This window comes from Phascolarctos cinereus, unplaced genomic scaffold, assembly GCF_003287225.1.
Source record: "Phascolarctos cinereus isolate Bilbo 61053 unplaced genomic scaffold, phaCin_HiC Scaffold_4;HRSCAF=312, whole genome shotgun sequence".
Classification (NCBI taxonomy): Eukaryota; Metazoa; Chordata; class Mammalia; order Diprotodontia; family Phascolarctidae; genus Phascolarctos; species Phascolarctos cinereus.
This window is the reverse complement of record NW_027555847.1, coordinates 181168945-181183726: the sequence shown is the minus strand read 5'-3', so window position 1 is coordinate 181183726 and position 14782 is coordinate 181168945. Positions and strand designations below refer to the sequence as shown.

Sequence of the window (14782 nt, the reverse complement as noted above, 5' to 3'; positions counted from 1 at the left end):
GCATTTCTCTTAAAAATTTTTTTTGTTTAATTTTTTTAAATAATGGCATTTCTCAAGGAGACTAGGGACACAGACATCTTTTACACATGGAAAAAGGAGACAGTGGGACAGACCCAACAATCAACAATTCCTCCAATTTGGCAGTAATGTATTATGTGTGAAGGGTAATAGAAATGGCTAATGGTAGAAAGTTAGGTAGGCCCTATGTTATGGAGGAACTTGAATGTCAGGCTAAGGCATTTGTATTCTGTGGGCAATAGGAATTGAAGGTTTATGAGTGAGGGAATGACATGAACAGACTTGTGCATTCGGAAGATTGCTCTGGCAGCTGTATGTAGGATGAATTATAGTTGGGGAAGAGACTGTAGTCAGGGAAACCATTTGGGAAGTTACAACAGTTCTGGCAAGAGGTAATGAGGCCCTGAACTAGAATGCTTTCAGTGGAAATAGAAAGGAAGGGACCAATTTAGAACACATTGCATAGATAGCTTTAATAGATCCTAGGATTTAAACCTGGAGTGGACTTGAAAACTATTATGTTAAATTAATTATGTTAAACAGTATTATTATGTTAAACAGTATTTTATATTAATTGGATTCACAATTTTCATAATTGGAATTTTCAAGTACTATTTTTGCTCTAAGGAAATTTCTTTCTCAACATTTTCCTCCTATGAAGGTACTTCCTGAAGCTGACTTAATTCTCTTGCTTCCTACTGATTTTCAGCTCTAATATCCATTGGCAGTGTGACTATGAACACATTACTTAACCTCTCTGAGCCCCAGCTTTATCACTTATAAGATGGGGTTGGTACTTACACTACCAGGGTTGTTTTGAGTAAAGTATTCTGTAAACCTTAAAGTACTACATAAATGGAAATTATTATTATTATTATTTTGTTATTGTTAAGGCAATGTCTTGCCTGTACCATTTATTACATAGCTACTTATAATTATGCTACCAAAACTAGTCATCATGGCATTTTAGGAAGCAGCATCTTAGATTATTTACCCATCATTTATTGAGACTTCCCTTTTGGGAGCTATTTTTTATTTCATTCTTTATGCTTGCCGTATTCTCAATTTCTTTTCAAGCAATTTGCTGACTGTTGGGGCCACAAATGTCATAAAGAAGGGAAGAGGAGTTAAAAGAATAACAATGGAAAGAGCAGGCAAAACCAATATACTGCCAATGTTGAGAACAAAATATTTTTATTTCTGTCAACAAAACTATAGTTTACAGTAGTATTTACTAAATAAATTATATAATTTCTCTTATAACAAGCAATAAACTGAATCACAAATATTCCAAAGACAATATATGTACACAACATAAGGCCTTGTTATAAATAGCTTTCTCTCTCTCATTTCACTAGTCAACAGTGAGAGTATCTTTATAGAAGCAAGTCTCCATAAAGTCGGTGCAGAACGGTTACGCTGACCCTTGTATGAAATCTGTTTAGACTTCCAACAACATGGACTTACGAGATTATGACTTTGAAAAAAGGAGCAGAATTTACACTTTATTCACCATTTCGTATTGATGAGTTTTTAAATAGATATTCAGATTACATATTTGACTTGTTCATTATCACTGGATACATGCAAATGAAATAAACACAAGAGCCAATAGGAAAATATGACTTCCAAGTCCCAAAGGGTGATTGGCAACAGTAGAGAAAGTAGCTTAAATATAGTCTATGCGGTTCTTCACAGTTCAACAAGCAACAGCAAATGATAGGAACGTGTGGCTTTTTTCACATCATTTCTGCCAAGTAAGCAGAGCTATCATTTCTATGGTTTGAAGCTCTCCTGACAACTTTCCTAGGTAAAGATAAGTCCAGCCAGTCACTACTCTTTGTGTAGCAAGGTTGAGCCAAGTTGTGCCCAGTAATTCTGGAGTGGAGAACAGGATTTTCAGTCACTGTGGTCACTTCTGCCCGAGTATATAGATTTTCACTGAAAAGAAGAAAAGAACACAGGTATGAATTTCACTTCTTTCTTTGTAAATACAAATTCATCATTTGCCCAGTGATTCATAGCCAGATATATTCAAGCAATTTCCTCTCCACGTGTAAGGATTAGGATTCACAAATAAAAATTACCATGAGCTTTTGTAGTCAACAACAGGTCCAAATATGTCAATTCCCTGCTCAGTAAACTGGTGGGTTCCTATGTCCTTTAGGATCAAATATGAACTGTTCTCCTTGGTATTTAAAGTTCTTCACAACCTGGCTTTGACCCATTTTTCCAGTCTTATTATCTATTAATCCCCTTCGCACATTACATATTTCAACAAAACTGGTCTTCTTGCTGTTCTTTACACATAACATTCCACCTCTGGCCTCTAATTCCAGTTGGTCAATGCTCCTTCCCTCCTTTCCTTCCTTCCTTCACTCTGTCCACATGGGCACTCATACCCTTACATGTCGGTGCTCTGCCCAAAGGAAAGTAAATTTTGATTGCTTAAACCTCACAAGATATCTTGGGGTTGGGAGCTTTTCTTCTTGGGGGGGGTGTTCTTCTCCCTACTTATTTATTCTATCGTTAAAAAAAAAACTGGGACAATTAACTCTTCTGACACATGTAGTTTCATTTATGATTTCTTGAAATAGAACTCTGGAAAACCAGGCTTCGATAAAGCCCATTGGGATTCAAATGGAGCTGCTTGACTATGCCTCAAACCCAAATCACTCTGCCTGTCACTGATAGATCAATAGCAGGTCCCAGCCCAAGCCTCACTTCGTCATTGTTTGGGGTCTGATGGCTCAGAGTGAGTGTAAATGGCAATTGTTTCTGTTCTAGCAGAAACCCTGAGCATCCTCCCTTCTAGACTGATTTTTTTTTTGAGTAGGCAAATTAGGCCACCTTTTGCCTCATTTCTTACCTAGCCAGCCTTAAATCACTGAATGGGTGTTGCCTCAGACAAATTGAGGCCTGAGAAAGACCTTAGCTTAAAAAGGCCAACGTATCCCACTGCATCTGGGGCCATCACCAGTTGTCCTAAACTATGTCTTGCCACTGGACTCAGAAGACTCTGGAGGAGAGAGTGAGTTTGGTGACTTTACACCTGTGAGTGTGTGATTTAAGTGAGCCTTACCTCACTTAAATCCAATTCACTTGCAAGTCCTGATTCACATTACCCTCCTGATGTCATTGGTCCTCTTTGAGAACAAAGGACAAACAACTTTGCCTTTGCAAAGGGGGGCCTGTCTCCACTATTCCTGGAATACTTTTCCTTTTCAACCCATGTCTTAAAACTCCTGGTTTCCTTCAAGGCTCAGCTCAAGCCCACTTTCTATACAAAGCCTTTCTTGATCCTCTCAGCTCCTAGTGCCTTCATCCCTCCCTCCATTACCTTGCATTTATATTGTTTATATTTTTATGTACTTTTATGTATACATAGAGTATACATATGTATACTCCTTTGCTTCTTGAAGGCAGAGACTGTGTTTATTTCTTTGTCTCCTCAGTGCCTAGCACAGTGACTGATATATCTATCTATCCATCTAGCTTAAGTACTTACTACACATATAGTAGGTACCTACTTATGTACTTAGTTACTTAAGTACTCACTATTATATATTACTTGTTTCTTAAGCACCTACCACTACACACACACACACACACACACACACACACACACACACACACACATATTAGGTACTTAAGAAATGCTGGTTGATTGTGTGTTGATTGTGTGAGATATGAAAACATATTTCAACAGCACTTCAGGGTTTATTTGCCTCATTACAACCCTGTGAGGCTGGTATTCATCTGTTTTGTTTGGATCTATGATATGATTTTATCAGTGGAAATGACATTAAAGAAGCACTAACATCTACTTTGCTGCTGCATTCTAAGGACCCTGGGACCTGTTCATCTGATTTGCAGTTGAAATCTTCCTTATTTGTTGTCTTCCCCATTAGAACTCCTTGAAAACTAGGACTATCTTTTCTATTTGTATGGGTTCATTCATTCATTCACAACTGGAAGGAGACTTACCAAGGATGCTGTTACTAGGGATAAGTTAGTATGTATTAGAATCAGAATTTGAACTCAGGTCTTCTTGACCTAAGCTTACGTTCATTTTCTTTCTTTCTTTCTTTCTTTCTTTCTTTCTTTCTTTCTTTCTTTCTTTCTTTCTTTCTTTCTTTCTTTCTTTCTTTCTTTCTTTCTTTCTTTCTTTCTTTCTTTCTTTCTTTCTTTCTTTCTTGCAATCAAGGTTAAGTGACTTCTACAGGGTCATACAACTAGTAATTATCTGAGACCAGATTTGAACTCAGGTCCTCCTGACTCCAGGCTCCATGCTCTTATCCACTGCACCACCTAGCTGCCCCTAAGCTTACTTTCTATCCACTATGTTCAAACTATGTCTTTGAGGTAGATAGTGAAAATACTGTCTCCATTTTACAAATGAGGAAATACATAGGAGGTGCATTTTTCAAGCCTTGCCTAGGTTATTCAAATGCCTTGCTTTGCTCTGGGCTTATATTCTAAAGCTAGAAATCATTGTCTTTCAAATGAAACAAACAGATAATACCCTAACCTCTTTTCAGCAGATTATTTCATCTTTCTCCATCAACTCTTAGAATTGCTAAAATGATGCTAAAATGGAGTTATTTCCCTTTTCAAAAACCAGTATGAGCCCACGCTGAGTGTCAGAGAAGTCTAGGTTGCAGCTGGGACTCTTTCACTAACTACCTTTATGATCTTGAACAAGACCTCTCTGACCTCAGTTTCCTAATCTGTAAAAGGGTACCAGAAATACATGCCCTCCCAATCTCAGAGTATTGTTTTGAGGATCAAATGAGGTAACAGAAGTGAAAGACACAAGGCATTATACAAACATAAGGTATAATAATCCCTGAACCAGCTCAGTTTCTGTGATGACCTTAATGGGAAGTGAAAAGATCACAGAGCAGCTGAAGTCTGAGACTAAGAAGGAGGGAAAAAATGGCCTTAACGATCTACAAATTGGAATTGTCACACCTGAAGCAGACATGAGTTGGCTAAGCCTTTGTCTTGACCATTTAGTTTCAAATTTATTTCATGTTTATTCCTTCTCCCCAACCCTACCCCAGCCACGTACCTTTCTCCCAACTCTTGTTCCAGTCACCTCTTCTCCTGATCCCACTAGATATTTTCTCTAGGGCAAGTGGTTTTAACCTGGGGCCCATGAACTTGTTTAAAGAAAAATCCAGGTCTTCTAGCCCAGTCTTCTAGTCCAGTGCTTTTACCATTACATCATATAGTCTCCCTGAGAACTCTCTTTCAATATAAATGATTTTCCTTGTTATTTTATTTTATTTTATGAGCTTAAAACCATTATTCTAAGAAGGGATCTATAGTCTTCAACAGCTTGCCAAAGAGGTCCATGACACAAAAATAGTTAAGAACCCTTTCTGTAGAGCACACACACACACACACACACACACACACACACACACACACACACACACACAAATCACATATGGCTTAAGAAGAATATGCTACAATCTTTATGAGTATTGATTTGATAGCAAATAACAAATAAATCACTAAGAAATAAATTTTGCATTCATGCAGAAATTATTTTACCTGGGACTAGCTTGTCACTGAGGCAGCTAGGTAGTACAATGGATAGAGTGCTGGGCATAAAGTCAGGAAGACTTATCTTCCTGAGTTCACATCTGACCTCGGACACTTGCCAGCTGTGTGAGACCTTGAGAAAGTCACTTAAACCCTGTTTGCCTCAGTTACCTCATCTGTAAAATGAGCTGGAGAAGGAAATGGCAAACTACTCTAGTATCTCTGCCAAGAAAACCCCAAATGTGGTCGTGAAGAGTTGGACACAACTGAAAACAACTGTACAACCAAAAGAATATTAAGCTTGTCACCTGACAAATCTTTGTTATTATTTCCTAGGAAGTAGCCAAATCAGATGGCCAAGGAATGAGACAATGCCACTAGATGAATAAAGGGATATAGCCTCAGCCCTGGGTCCTTCATTCTGATTTTCCCTCTGAGGTCACATTTTGGTTACTAGAAGCTGCCTCCTAGTTGTAGCAATTTATAATTTCAAACAAACACCTCTGGGCTTTAAATAAGTTACTGTCTGGCATAAGTACTTTGTGAGACTTGAAGGCTTAGAGTCTGGCTGTGATAAATATTGTTTCAGTCAGAAATCTAGACAGCAATGTTAGCCTTTAGTCAGTATAAAATGGGATATATTGTTAAATTTATAGCCCCACAGAAACATCAATTAATCTGCAATGAAATAACCCAGTATTATTTATATAGTAGCAAGAGGATTGACAATTAATCCTCTTAATCCTTCTATTTGTTATCTGTGTGACCTTGGGCAAGTAATTTCACTTTTCTGGGGCTTAGTTTTCCCCATCTGAAAAAATGATGCAATGCCCTCTCCTGCTTAAAGCTTGATATAAATAGCAATAAATAGCAATGAAAAGATGTTTTATCTATTTCTTTGCCAGCCACCATTCACCATAACTTTTACAAACAGATTACCATGAACATAGATCTTTGAGTTCTAACAATATCCTGTTGTGGGAAAGAGACATTATCTCTGCATTAGAGGTAGAGGAATTGGGACCCCAAAAATAAAAACAAAAAACCAAAAAAAGCAGGGTTAGAAAGAAGAAAAAAAGAAGAAATAAGTGTTTTCTAATAGTCCATGTCTGACATTGGCCAGACAGTTATGTGAGACACAAGTGCCAAGGAGGCAATATGGTATAATGGTAAAAGGACTGGAATGGAAGAGAGGAGACCTTAATTTAAGTGATAGTTATGCCATTATAATAGGTCACATTTATGTAGTGCTTTAAGGTTTATGAAGAATTTTCCTCACTAAGACTTTGAGATGTAAAAATATATTATTTCCATTTCATGTATGGGGAAACTGAGGCTCTGAGAGGTCATAGCTAGCCCTTAGTCACACAGCTAGTCAGTGCCAAAGTTGGAACTCAAAGCTTGGTTTTCCAGTTCTGAATCTAGTTTGTTCTTTCTACTAGGATACATTCCTTCTGTCCATCTATATGGCCTGAACAAGTTAATTTAACTTCTCAGGGCTTCAGTTTCTTTCTTTGTTAACTGAAGTCTTTTCCAGCTCCACCATTCTATGATTCCATTAAGGTAGAAGATATTTTGTTCTAAGAGCCATGATAGACAAGAGAGTTTTAAGTTTCATTTTGCCATTTTATGTGTCAGGAAAATGGAGTTCTTGTCTATGTTGAAGAATGGGATGGACTTTCATATTTACTGCCTTCTTGGGTGTGAACTTAATATATTACCTTTCTTTTCTTTAAAAAACTTTTTATTTCCCCCCAATTACATGTAAACACAATTTTAAACATTTTTTAAAAATTGAGTTCTAAATTTTCTTCCTCCAGTCCCTCCCCTTCTCTCCTCATTGAGAAGGCAAGCAATTACATTTAGGTTTTATATATATATATATATATATATATATATATATATATATATATATATATATATATATAATATATATATATATATATATACATACATATATATAATATTATATATATGTATACATATAATATTACACACACACATATATATATATATATATACATACATGTGTATATATATATATATATATATACAGTCATGCAAAACATATTTACCTTTCTTCTTTTTTTTTTAGGCAATTGGGGTTAAGTGACTTGCCCAAGGGTCACACAGCTGGTAAGTGTCAAGTGTTTGGTCTGAGGCCGGATTTGAACTCCGGTCCTCCTGACTTCAGGCCCAGTGCTCTATCCACTGCACCACCTAGCTGCCACACATATTTACCTTTCTTTTCAAGGTAAAGCTGAATCCCCAAGTCTCAAGTCAAGAAAGAATGATCTAATTAAGCACAGTGCTCTGAACATAATAGGCATTTAATAAAGATTTATTGAATTAACTTGAAATTGCTATCTTGATCCCTACATACTGTAATTAATCTCCTTGTTTTCTCTTTAAAATTATTCTGTATACATATGTATTTATACACATACATGCACACACACATATATACACACATATACACACGGTTGTATATGTCTGTCTGTCTGTCTTTCCTAGCATAGTCTTTTCATTGGTGTAGGGAACTCCCTATGAAGAAACACTATTTCCCAATGTAGATATTGGTACCAACCTGCAACTTAAGAATCTTAGAGTTGTCTGTGGTACAGAGAGTTTTAGTGATTTTCCCAGGATTACACAGGTCTTCCTAAGTCCAAGACCTGCTCTCTACCCACTACATCACTCTGTCTCTTACAATCTAATATCCCTCTTCACTTGTAGCTAATAGAATACCTTCTTTCAAGATTCAGCTTAAGCATAACTTTTCTACATGGTGCCTTTAAAAATATTTTTATTTATTTTGTTAAATATTTCTCAATTACAAGTAAATTTTTTAAATATTCATTTAAAAAAATTTGAGTTTTAAATTCTCTCCCTTCCCTCCTTGAGAAGGCAAGCAATTTGAGATTGATTATACATGTGAAGTCATGCAAAGCATGTTTCTGTATTAGCCAAATTGCAAAACACAGACAATGCTCCCCCTCCCCCCCCAAGAAAAATAACATAAAAAAAAGTATGCTTCAATCTGCACTGAGAGTTCATCAGTTCTTTCTCTGGAGGTGGATAAGCATTTTTCATCATGGGTCCCTTGGAATTGTTTTGGTCAGAGTAGTTAAGTCTTTCACAGATGATAATCATACAATATTGCTGTTATTGTATACAGTGTTCTCCTGGTTCTACTCACTTCACTTTGTATCAGTTCATATAAGTCTTCTCAGGTTTTTCTGAAACCATCTTGCTTGTCCTTTCTTACACCACAGTAGTATCCATGGAGCCTTTCTTAAATCCCCTACTGCTAATGCTCTTCCTTCCTAAACCATATTGTGTTTATTTTGAATTTTTTCTGCATGTATTTACATAATAACATTTATACAGTGCTTTAAGCTTTGCAAAACACTTTTATATATTATATTACATTGTGTTGTATATTCTATTGTATTCTATTAATTATATTAATCCTCCCAACAACCCTGTCAGGTAGGTACTATCTCCATTTTACAGGAAAAAAGTTAACATATTAAGTGATTTTTAATGAGTTACATAGCTACTAATGGTCTGGGGCAGGATTTGAACTCAGTTCTTCTTGAGTTCTATCTAACCACTGCATCATTATATGTACATAGTGTCTCCTTCAATGACAAAATGTAAGCTCCTTGAGAGCAGGACTGTTTTGCTTTTGTTTTTCTATCTCTGGGGCCTAGCATAGTGCCTGGCACATATTAGGTGCTTAATAAATACTACACAGCTAGGTGGCATAGTGGATAGAGCACTGGCCCTGGAGTCAGGAGGACCTGAGTTCAAATCCAGCCTCAGACACATAACACTCATTAGCTGTGTGACTCTGGGCAAGTCACTTAACTCCAGTTGCCTCACCAAAAAAAAAAAACTTGACTGAAAAAAAATTACTCATGGAAAAAAATGAGAGAATGATGAAATAGTTACATGTTACAAATTCTAAGATATGGGAGAGATCAGTGGGAGCTGAAGTAGAGCTATTGAATTTTTGAGGTAAAGGTACTTCAAAAATCATCTGGTCTAACTCCTTTTAATAAATGAAGAAATAACCCCAGAGGCATCAAATGATTTGAGAGCAGCTGGGTGGCATAGTAGATAGAATGCTAGGATTGGAGTCAGGAAGACTCATCTTCCTTAGTTCAAATCTGGCCTCAGACACTTATTAGCTGTGTGACTCTGGGCAAATCACTTAATCCTGTTTGTCTTAGTTTCCTCATCTGTAAAATGAACTGGAGAAGGAAGTGGCAAACCAAAAGTCAGACATGACTGAAAATGACTGAACAACAAAATTAAATGATTTGTCTTAAGGTCACACAATTACTGGTAGGGTTTACCTATAAAGGGTTCATGGAGGAAGTGGGACTTGAGTTAGATCTGAAAGGATGGGTAAGATTTGGATTTGACTTAGCATCCTGTGCTTCCTCTTCTCTTACTCACTTATTGGTTGAATATAGGTGTGGTGGTAGCTCATGAGAGAACAGATTTCCTGTCAATAGTTAAATATCCTCAATAAGTAGATGACACTACTCAATGGATGCATTGGGATCAGTCTAGACTCAAATGACAAGTTTGCTCTTCTTTGGGCCCTCTCATATGATGGATTTAAGAGCTGATCCTATCATTTAAAAACTGTTAGTGTGAAAGAGATTGTTTAATGCCATTCCCCTCCTGGTGGTTTGTTCCCTGAGAATGTAACACGATGCTTTGGGCACCAGTGATTTATCACTCCTTGACAATTCTACAACAGGATTTCCAGAACCCAAGTTACTTTTGCTAATTGTAAAGTTAATTTATTACCTTATTATGTAATCTATCACATAGTTCTTTTATCTCAAGATAAGAGACAGGCAAATTAATCTTTCCCCCAGCTGCTTCCTTCCTTGGGAAAACATGAAGAGGAAGAAAATCTATTATTGTTTTCATCTGAAAAGGAACACTGTCATCCGATAAGTACATTGGCCCATCTCTTATTGCTACAGAAGGGACTAATCAGATGCCAGAGACTTCCAGGCTGGGTATGAGCATGAGATGTAGCACTTGGATTGTATATGAGGAAGACTAGAAATAGTATCTCCCTATCACCCTCTCTCTGCTAGATTTAGAGCCAGAAGAGATCTCAGACTTCCTCACTTTACAGATGAGGAACTGAGGCCCAGGGAGTTATAGTGACTTGCCTGAAGTCACATAAGTAGTATCAGAGATGGGATTTGAACCGAGGGTCTTTTATCTTTTTTCTTTTAATTTTTAATTTTTTTATTTTTAGGCAATTGGGGTTAAATGACTTGCCCAGGGAGAACCAAGGGTCTTTAACTTGCAAATCTAACAACTTTTCCCCATTATACCTTATTTATATTTTGATGATATTTTGGTTTCCAAAGATTCTTTGAAGGGGACACAATAGAATGGTTCCAAGAGACCATCTTCAAATGTTTAACAAGAAAAAATAAAGTACATTCAGCCATTTCAGTTGTGTCCAACTCTTTGTGACCCCATTTGGGGTTTTCTCGGTAGTGATACTGGTGTAGTTTGCCATTTCCTTTTCTAATTCCTGTTACAGATGAGGAAATGGAAGCAAAGAGTTCTAAATGACTTGTCCACAGTCACACAGCTAGTAAGTATCTGAAGCCAGATTTGAACTCAGGTCTTCTTGATTCCAGGCCAAGCACTTTTTACACTAAGTCATCTAACTGCCCCAAATTATACTTACTTACAAACATAGTACTATATTAATTTGTTGTTGTTCAGTTGTATTCAGTCATGTCTGATTCTTCATGACTCCATTTGGGGTTTTCTTGGCAAAGATGCTAGAGTGGTTTGATATTTCTTTTCTCCAATTCATTTTACAGATGAGGAAACTGAGGCAAACAGGACTAAGTGACTTGCCCAGGGTCATGCAGTTGGTAAGTATCTGGGGCTGGATTTGAATCCAGGAAAATGAGTCGTCCTGACTCCTGGCTTGGTACTCTATCTACTGTGTTATCTAGTTGCCTACTATATTATACCATGTACATTATATAATTATACAAAAGTAGATAATAAAAAAAGGATAAGATAAAGATAAAATTTGATCCTAGAGTCAATAGATACTCATGCTTTAGGAAAATCACTTTGGCATCTGTGTGGAGAATGGATTGGAGAGAAAAGTACCTTGAGACAGGAAAACCAATTCGGAGGCTATTATAATAGTCCCTGTGGAAGTGATAAAGGCCCAAACCATAGGGTACAATGAGGCTGTGATAACTTGGGTAACAGGAAAGATGGTGGTGCTGTCAATGGTAATACAGGAAGAGAGATGGATTTTGGGAAAAGGAATGTAATGACATAAGCAACACATCATAAGTCACTCATAGCTGCTCATGCTGTGTGACTCATTCTGTCCCACCCAAAATAAAAGGGGGGGGGCAGTGCTCTTCTTCACTTGCTGATCACTGCCCTCTTCCACTAGCACAGAACTCACCTTCTAATAGGTATCTGTCATAGCCACAAGGTGATCTGGGACAGAGGGACAGGATGCAGAAGTGGGATTTTTCCCAGTGATATCTGAGTACCTGTGTAGTTGCTTCTATGTGGATGCCTAAGGAGCCGCTAGGTTATAATTATCCTGAAGGGACAATGGCTATCTGGGAAGAGGGGAAGTTAGGACTTTGTACTGCAAAAGCAGGAGGGCAGAGTTGGGTGGTGTTAGGGGGATGAGGGTAGGTGGGGTTGTATTAGAGACGAATCCCACAATGAGAATGGGATATGACTTATCTTCTCAGCTTCCTGTTGATTGATCACATAGCCATGGTCCTCATTTTGGAGACCACATAAGAAACTGTAGATGTAACCAAATGGAATCCTTCTTGATTCTCCATTTGAGAATTCTATCTAGACTAAGCATTATCCTGGTTAGTCTTTTTTCAAAAAAAGTTTTAAAAAATATTTTCCAAACATTTTCACCAGTCCTTCCTTAGCTGCCTAGAAGCAGAGAGCAGAGTCATGAACAGAAAGGAAGCTGGCCTAGAAATCAGGAGAACTGGGTACCTGTCCCAGTTCTACCACTAAAGACTTGTGTGTATGTGGCCTTGGACAAATCACTTCACCTCTTAACCTCAGTTTCCTTATATATAAAATGAAGCCCATTTGCATACAGAGTAAGTGATTTCCAGGTTCCTTTACAGCTCTGACATTTTCTTTGCAATTGAATACTCCCTAGACATCTAACTTGACATGTCCAAAATGCAACTCCTTATTTCCCCTTCAAAACCCAATCCCTCCTCCAAATTTCCCTATTTTATTGAATACCATCATCTTTTCAGCCATCCAGATTCAGAGACTTGGAGGCATTCTTGACTCCTCAATTTCCTTCCTTCCCTGCCCTACCCCCCTCCACTTAATTTCCAAGTCTTGAAATTTTTATTTCACCGACACCTCTGGCATCCGGCCGTCCTAGATCTAAGACACATCCCTTTCACTCTGCTCACACACAGCCACAATCCCAATTCAGTTGCTCATCATCTCTATTGTTGCTTTATAATTAGCCTCCCTACATCTTGACAGCTACCACATTGATATTCTTAAAGGACAGGTCTTACCATCTCATTCTCTTTCTTAAGAAGTTTTGGTGGTTCTCTACTATCTCTAGCATAAAATAAAAACTTCTCTGTTTGGCATTTAAACCCCTTTTTAATCTGGCTCCAACCTATCTTTGCAGACTAACTTCATTTGGCCCACATCACACATTGTACTTTGCAGTGAAACTGGTCTATGTATTGTTCCCCATACATGCCATTCTAATCTCCCATTTCTAAGCAGGCAAAAGCATGAGTTGCTTCTCATGCTTGGAATGTGCTTCATCACCTTTGTCTCTTAGAATGCTTACTTTTCTTGAAGGCTCAACTCAAAGGTCAATTCCTTAAGAGGCTATTTTCTGATTTTCCCCCTTGTTAGGATGCCCCCAAATACTCTCTATTTGCTTTGCATATACATATATATATATATATATATATATATATATATATATATATATATATACATTTTTTTAATTGACTTAATTTTATACATGTTACTTCCTTCTATTAGAATGTAAGCTCGTTGAAGGTAGGAACCATTTCCTTTTTGTCTTTGTATTTCCTGTACTTAGCACAGTGCCTGGCACCTAGTAGGCACTTAATAGATATATATGATGAATAAGTCCAGTGAACAATCATGGTTCTATATTATATGCATCCATTGCTCCTGTTGTATCATTTTCTATTTTAATCAAAATCCATATGTGTTTATAACTTGATTTCTTTTAGGTCTGACCTATTAGTTTTTTATAAATGCCTGATCAATGGGCTTTCGGTAGTTTACATGGCTGTTCCAAGTCAATACTGTGAGATACTAAATAACCTTCCTCTTTCTTCACCTGTAACACAGGGATAATACCTGACCAATTTATTTTACAGGACTTTTTTTTTTAAGAGAAATGAAATGATAGGTGTGAAAGTGCTTTTTAACATATAAAGTGCTATAGACATGTAAGGTATTGTTATCATTCTCCCAGTAAGAGTCAACACTTTCTTAAAGAATAAAAAGATATTAGAATTAAAAAAGCATTAGGGAGAGATTAGAAGATCTGGGGAATCACTGGCAATCTAGAAGATTATGAACAAGTGAGCAAGAGATGGAGGGTCAACTACATCCAGGTCTATGGGATAAATGGAAATGAATGCTGAAACGAAGTGGAAGTCAGCATTGCCTGTGAAGATATGATGCAGCTCAGTTTTTTATTGTAAAATTGGATTGCTGCAAAGAAATTAGTCTAGCTCAACAAAGCTCTGTTTAAAAACCCTTGAATTAATTTGTTTGAAAATCCAATGTTCCTTTTGCTGCTCTAATCATAACCGTTCCAACAGGTTCAACTAAAGCAATGCCAGCAACTCTCATGTATAGCATCATAAATAAGATCACTAGCTTGACTTCACTCATTTTAGAATTCAGCCATCTTAATTATAAAATGGGGATCGTATTTGGATGCTGTGGAATTCAGGAAGTCAGGCTCAAATTTGTTGTGGTAAAGTAGTAAATCTGTTTCTTTATTCCATTTATCGAGATTATTTTTTTTTATAATATCTCAAGGGAGGGAAAGACCTTTTCTGAGTTTACAAAGCTATTTTGGAAAATGTATTAGGAGTCAGAAGTTTTGGATTCTAGCCCT

At 37.1% G+C, this 14782-nt stretch overlaps 1 protein-coding gene across 2 annotated transcripts in view; it reads right to left on the bottom strand.

Annotated features, from left to right (window-relative positions):
- Nucleotides 1-1195: 1195 nt before the first annotated feature.
- The window catches only part of PIP5K1B (phosphatidylinositol-4-phosphate 5-kinase type 1 beta), a 334132-nt gene continuing 320545 nt past the window's right edge, over nt 1196-14782 (bottom strand). For both annotated transcript variants that reach the window (XM_078152809.1, XM_021001802.2), the window contains one exon: nt 1196-1959. In XM_078152809.1, coding sequence (XP_078008935.1) covers nt 1957-1959 — 3 coding nt within the window. In that variant the 3' untranslated portion in view covers nt 1196-1956. The remainder of the gene's footprint in view (nt 1960-14782) is intronic.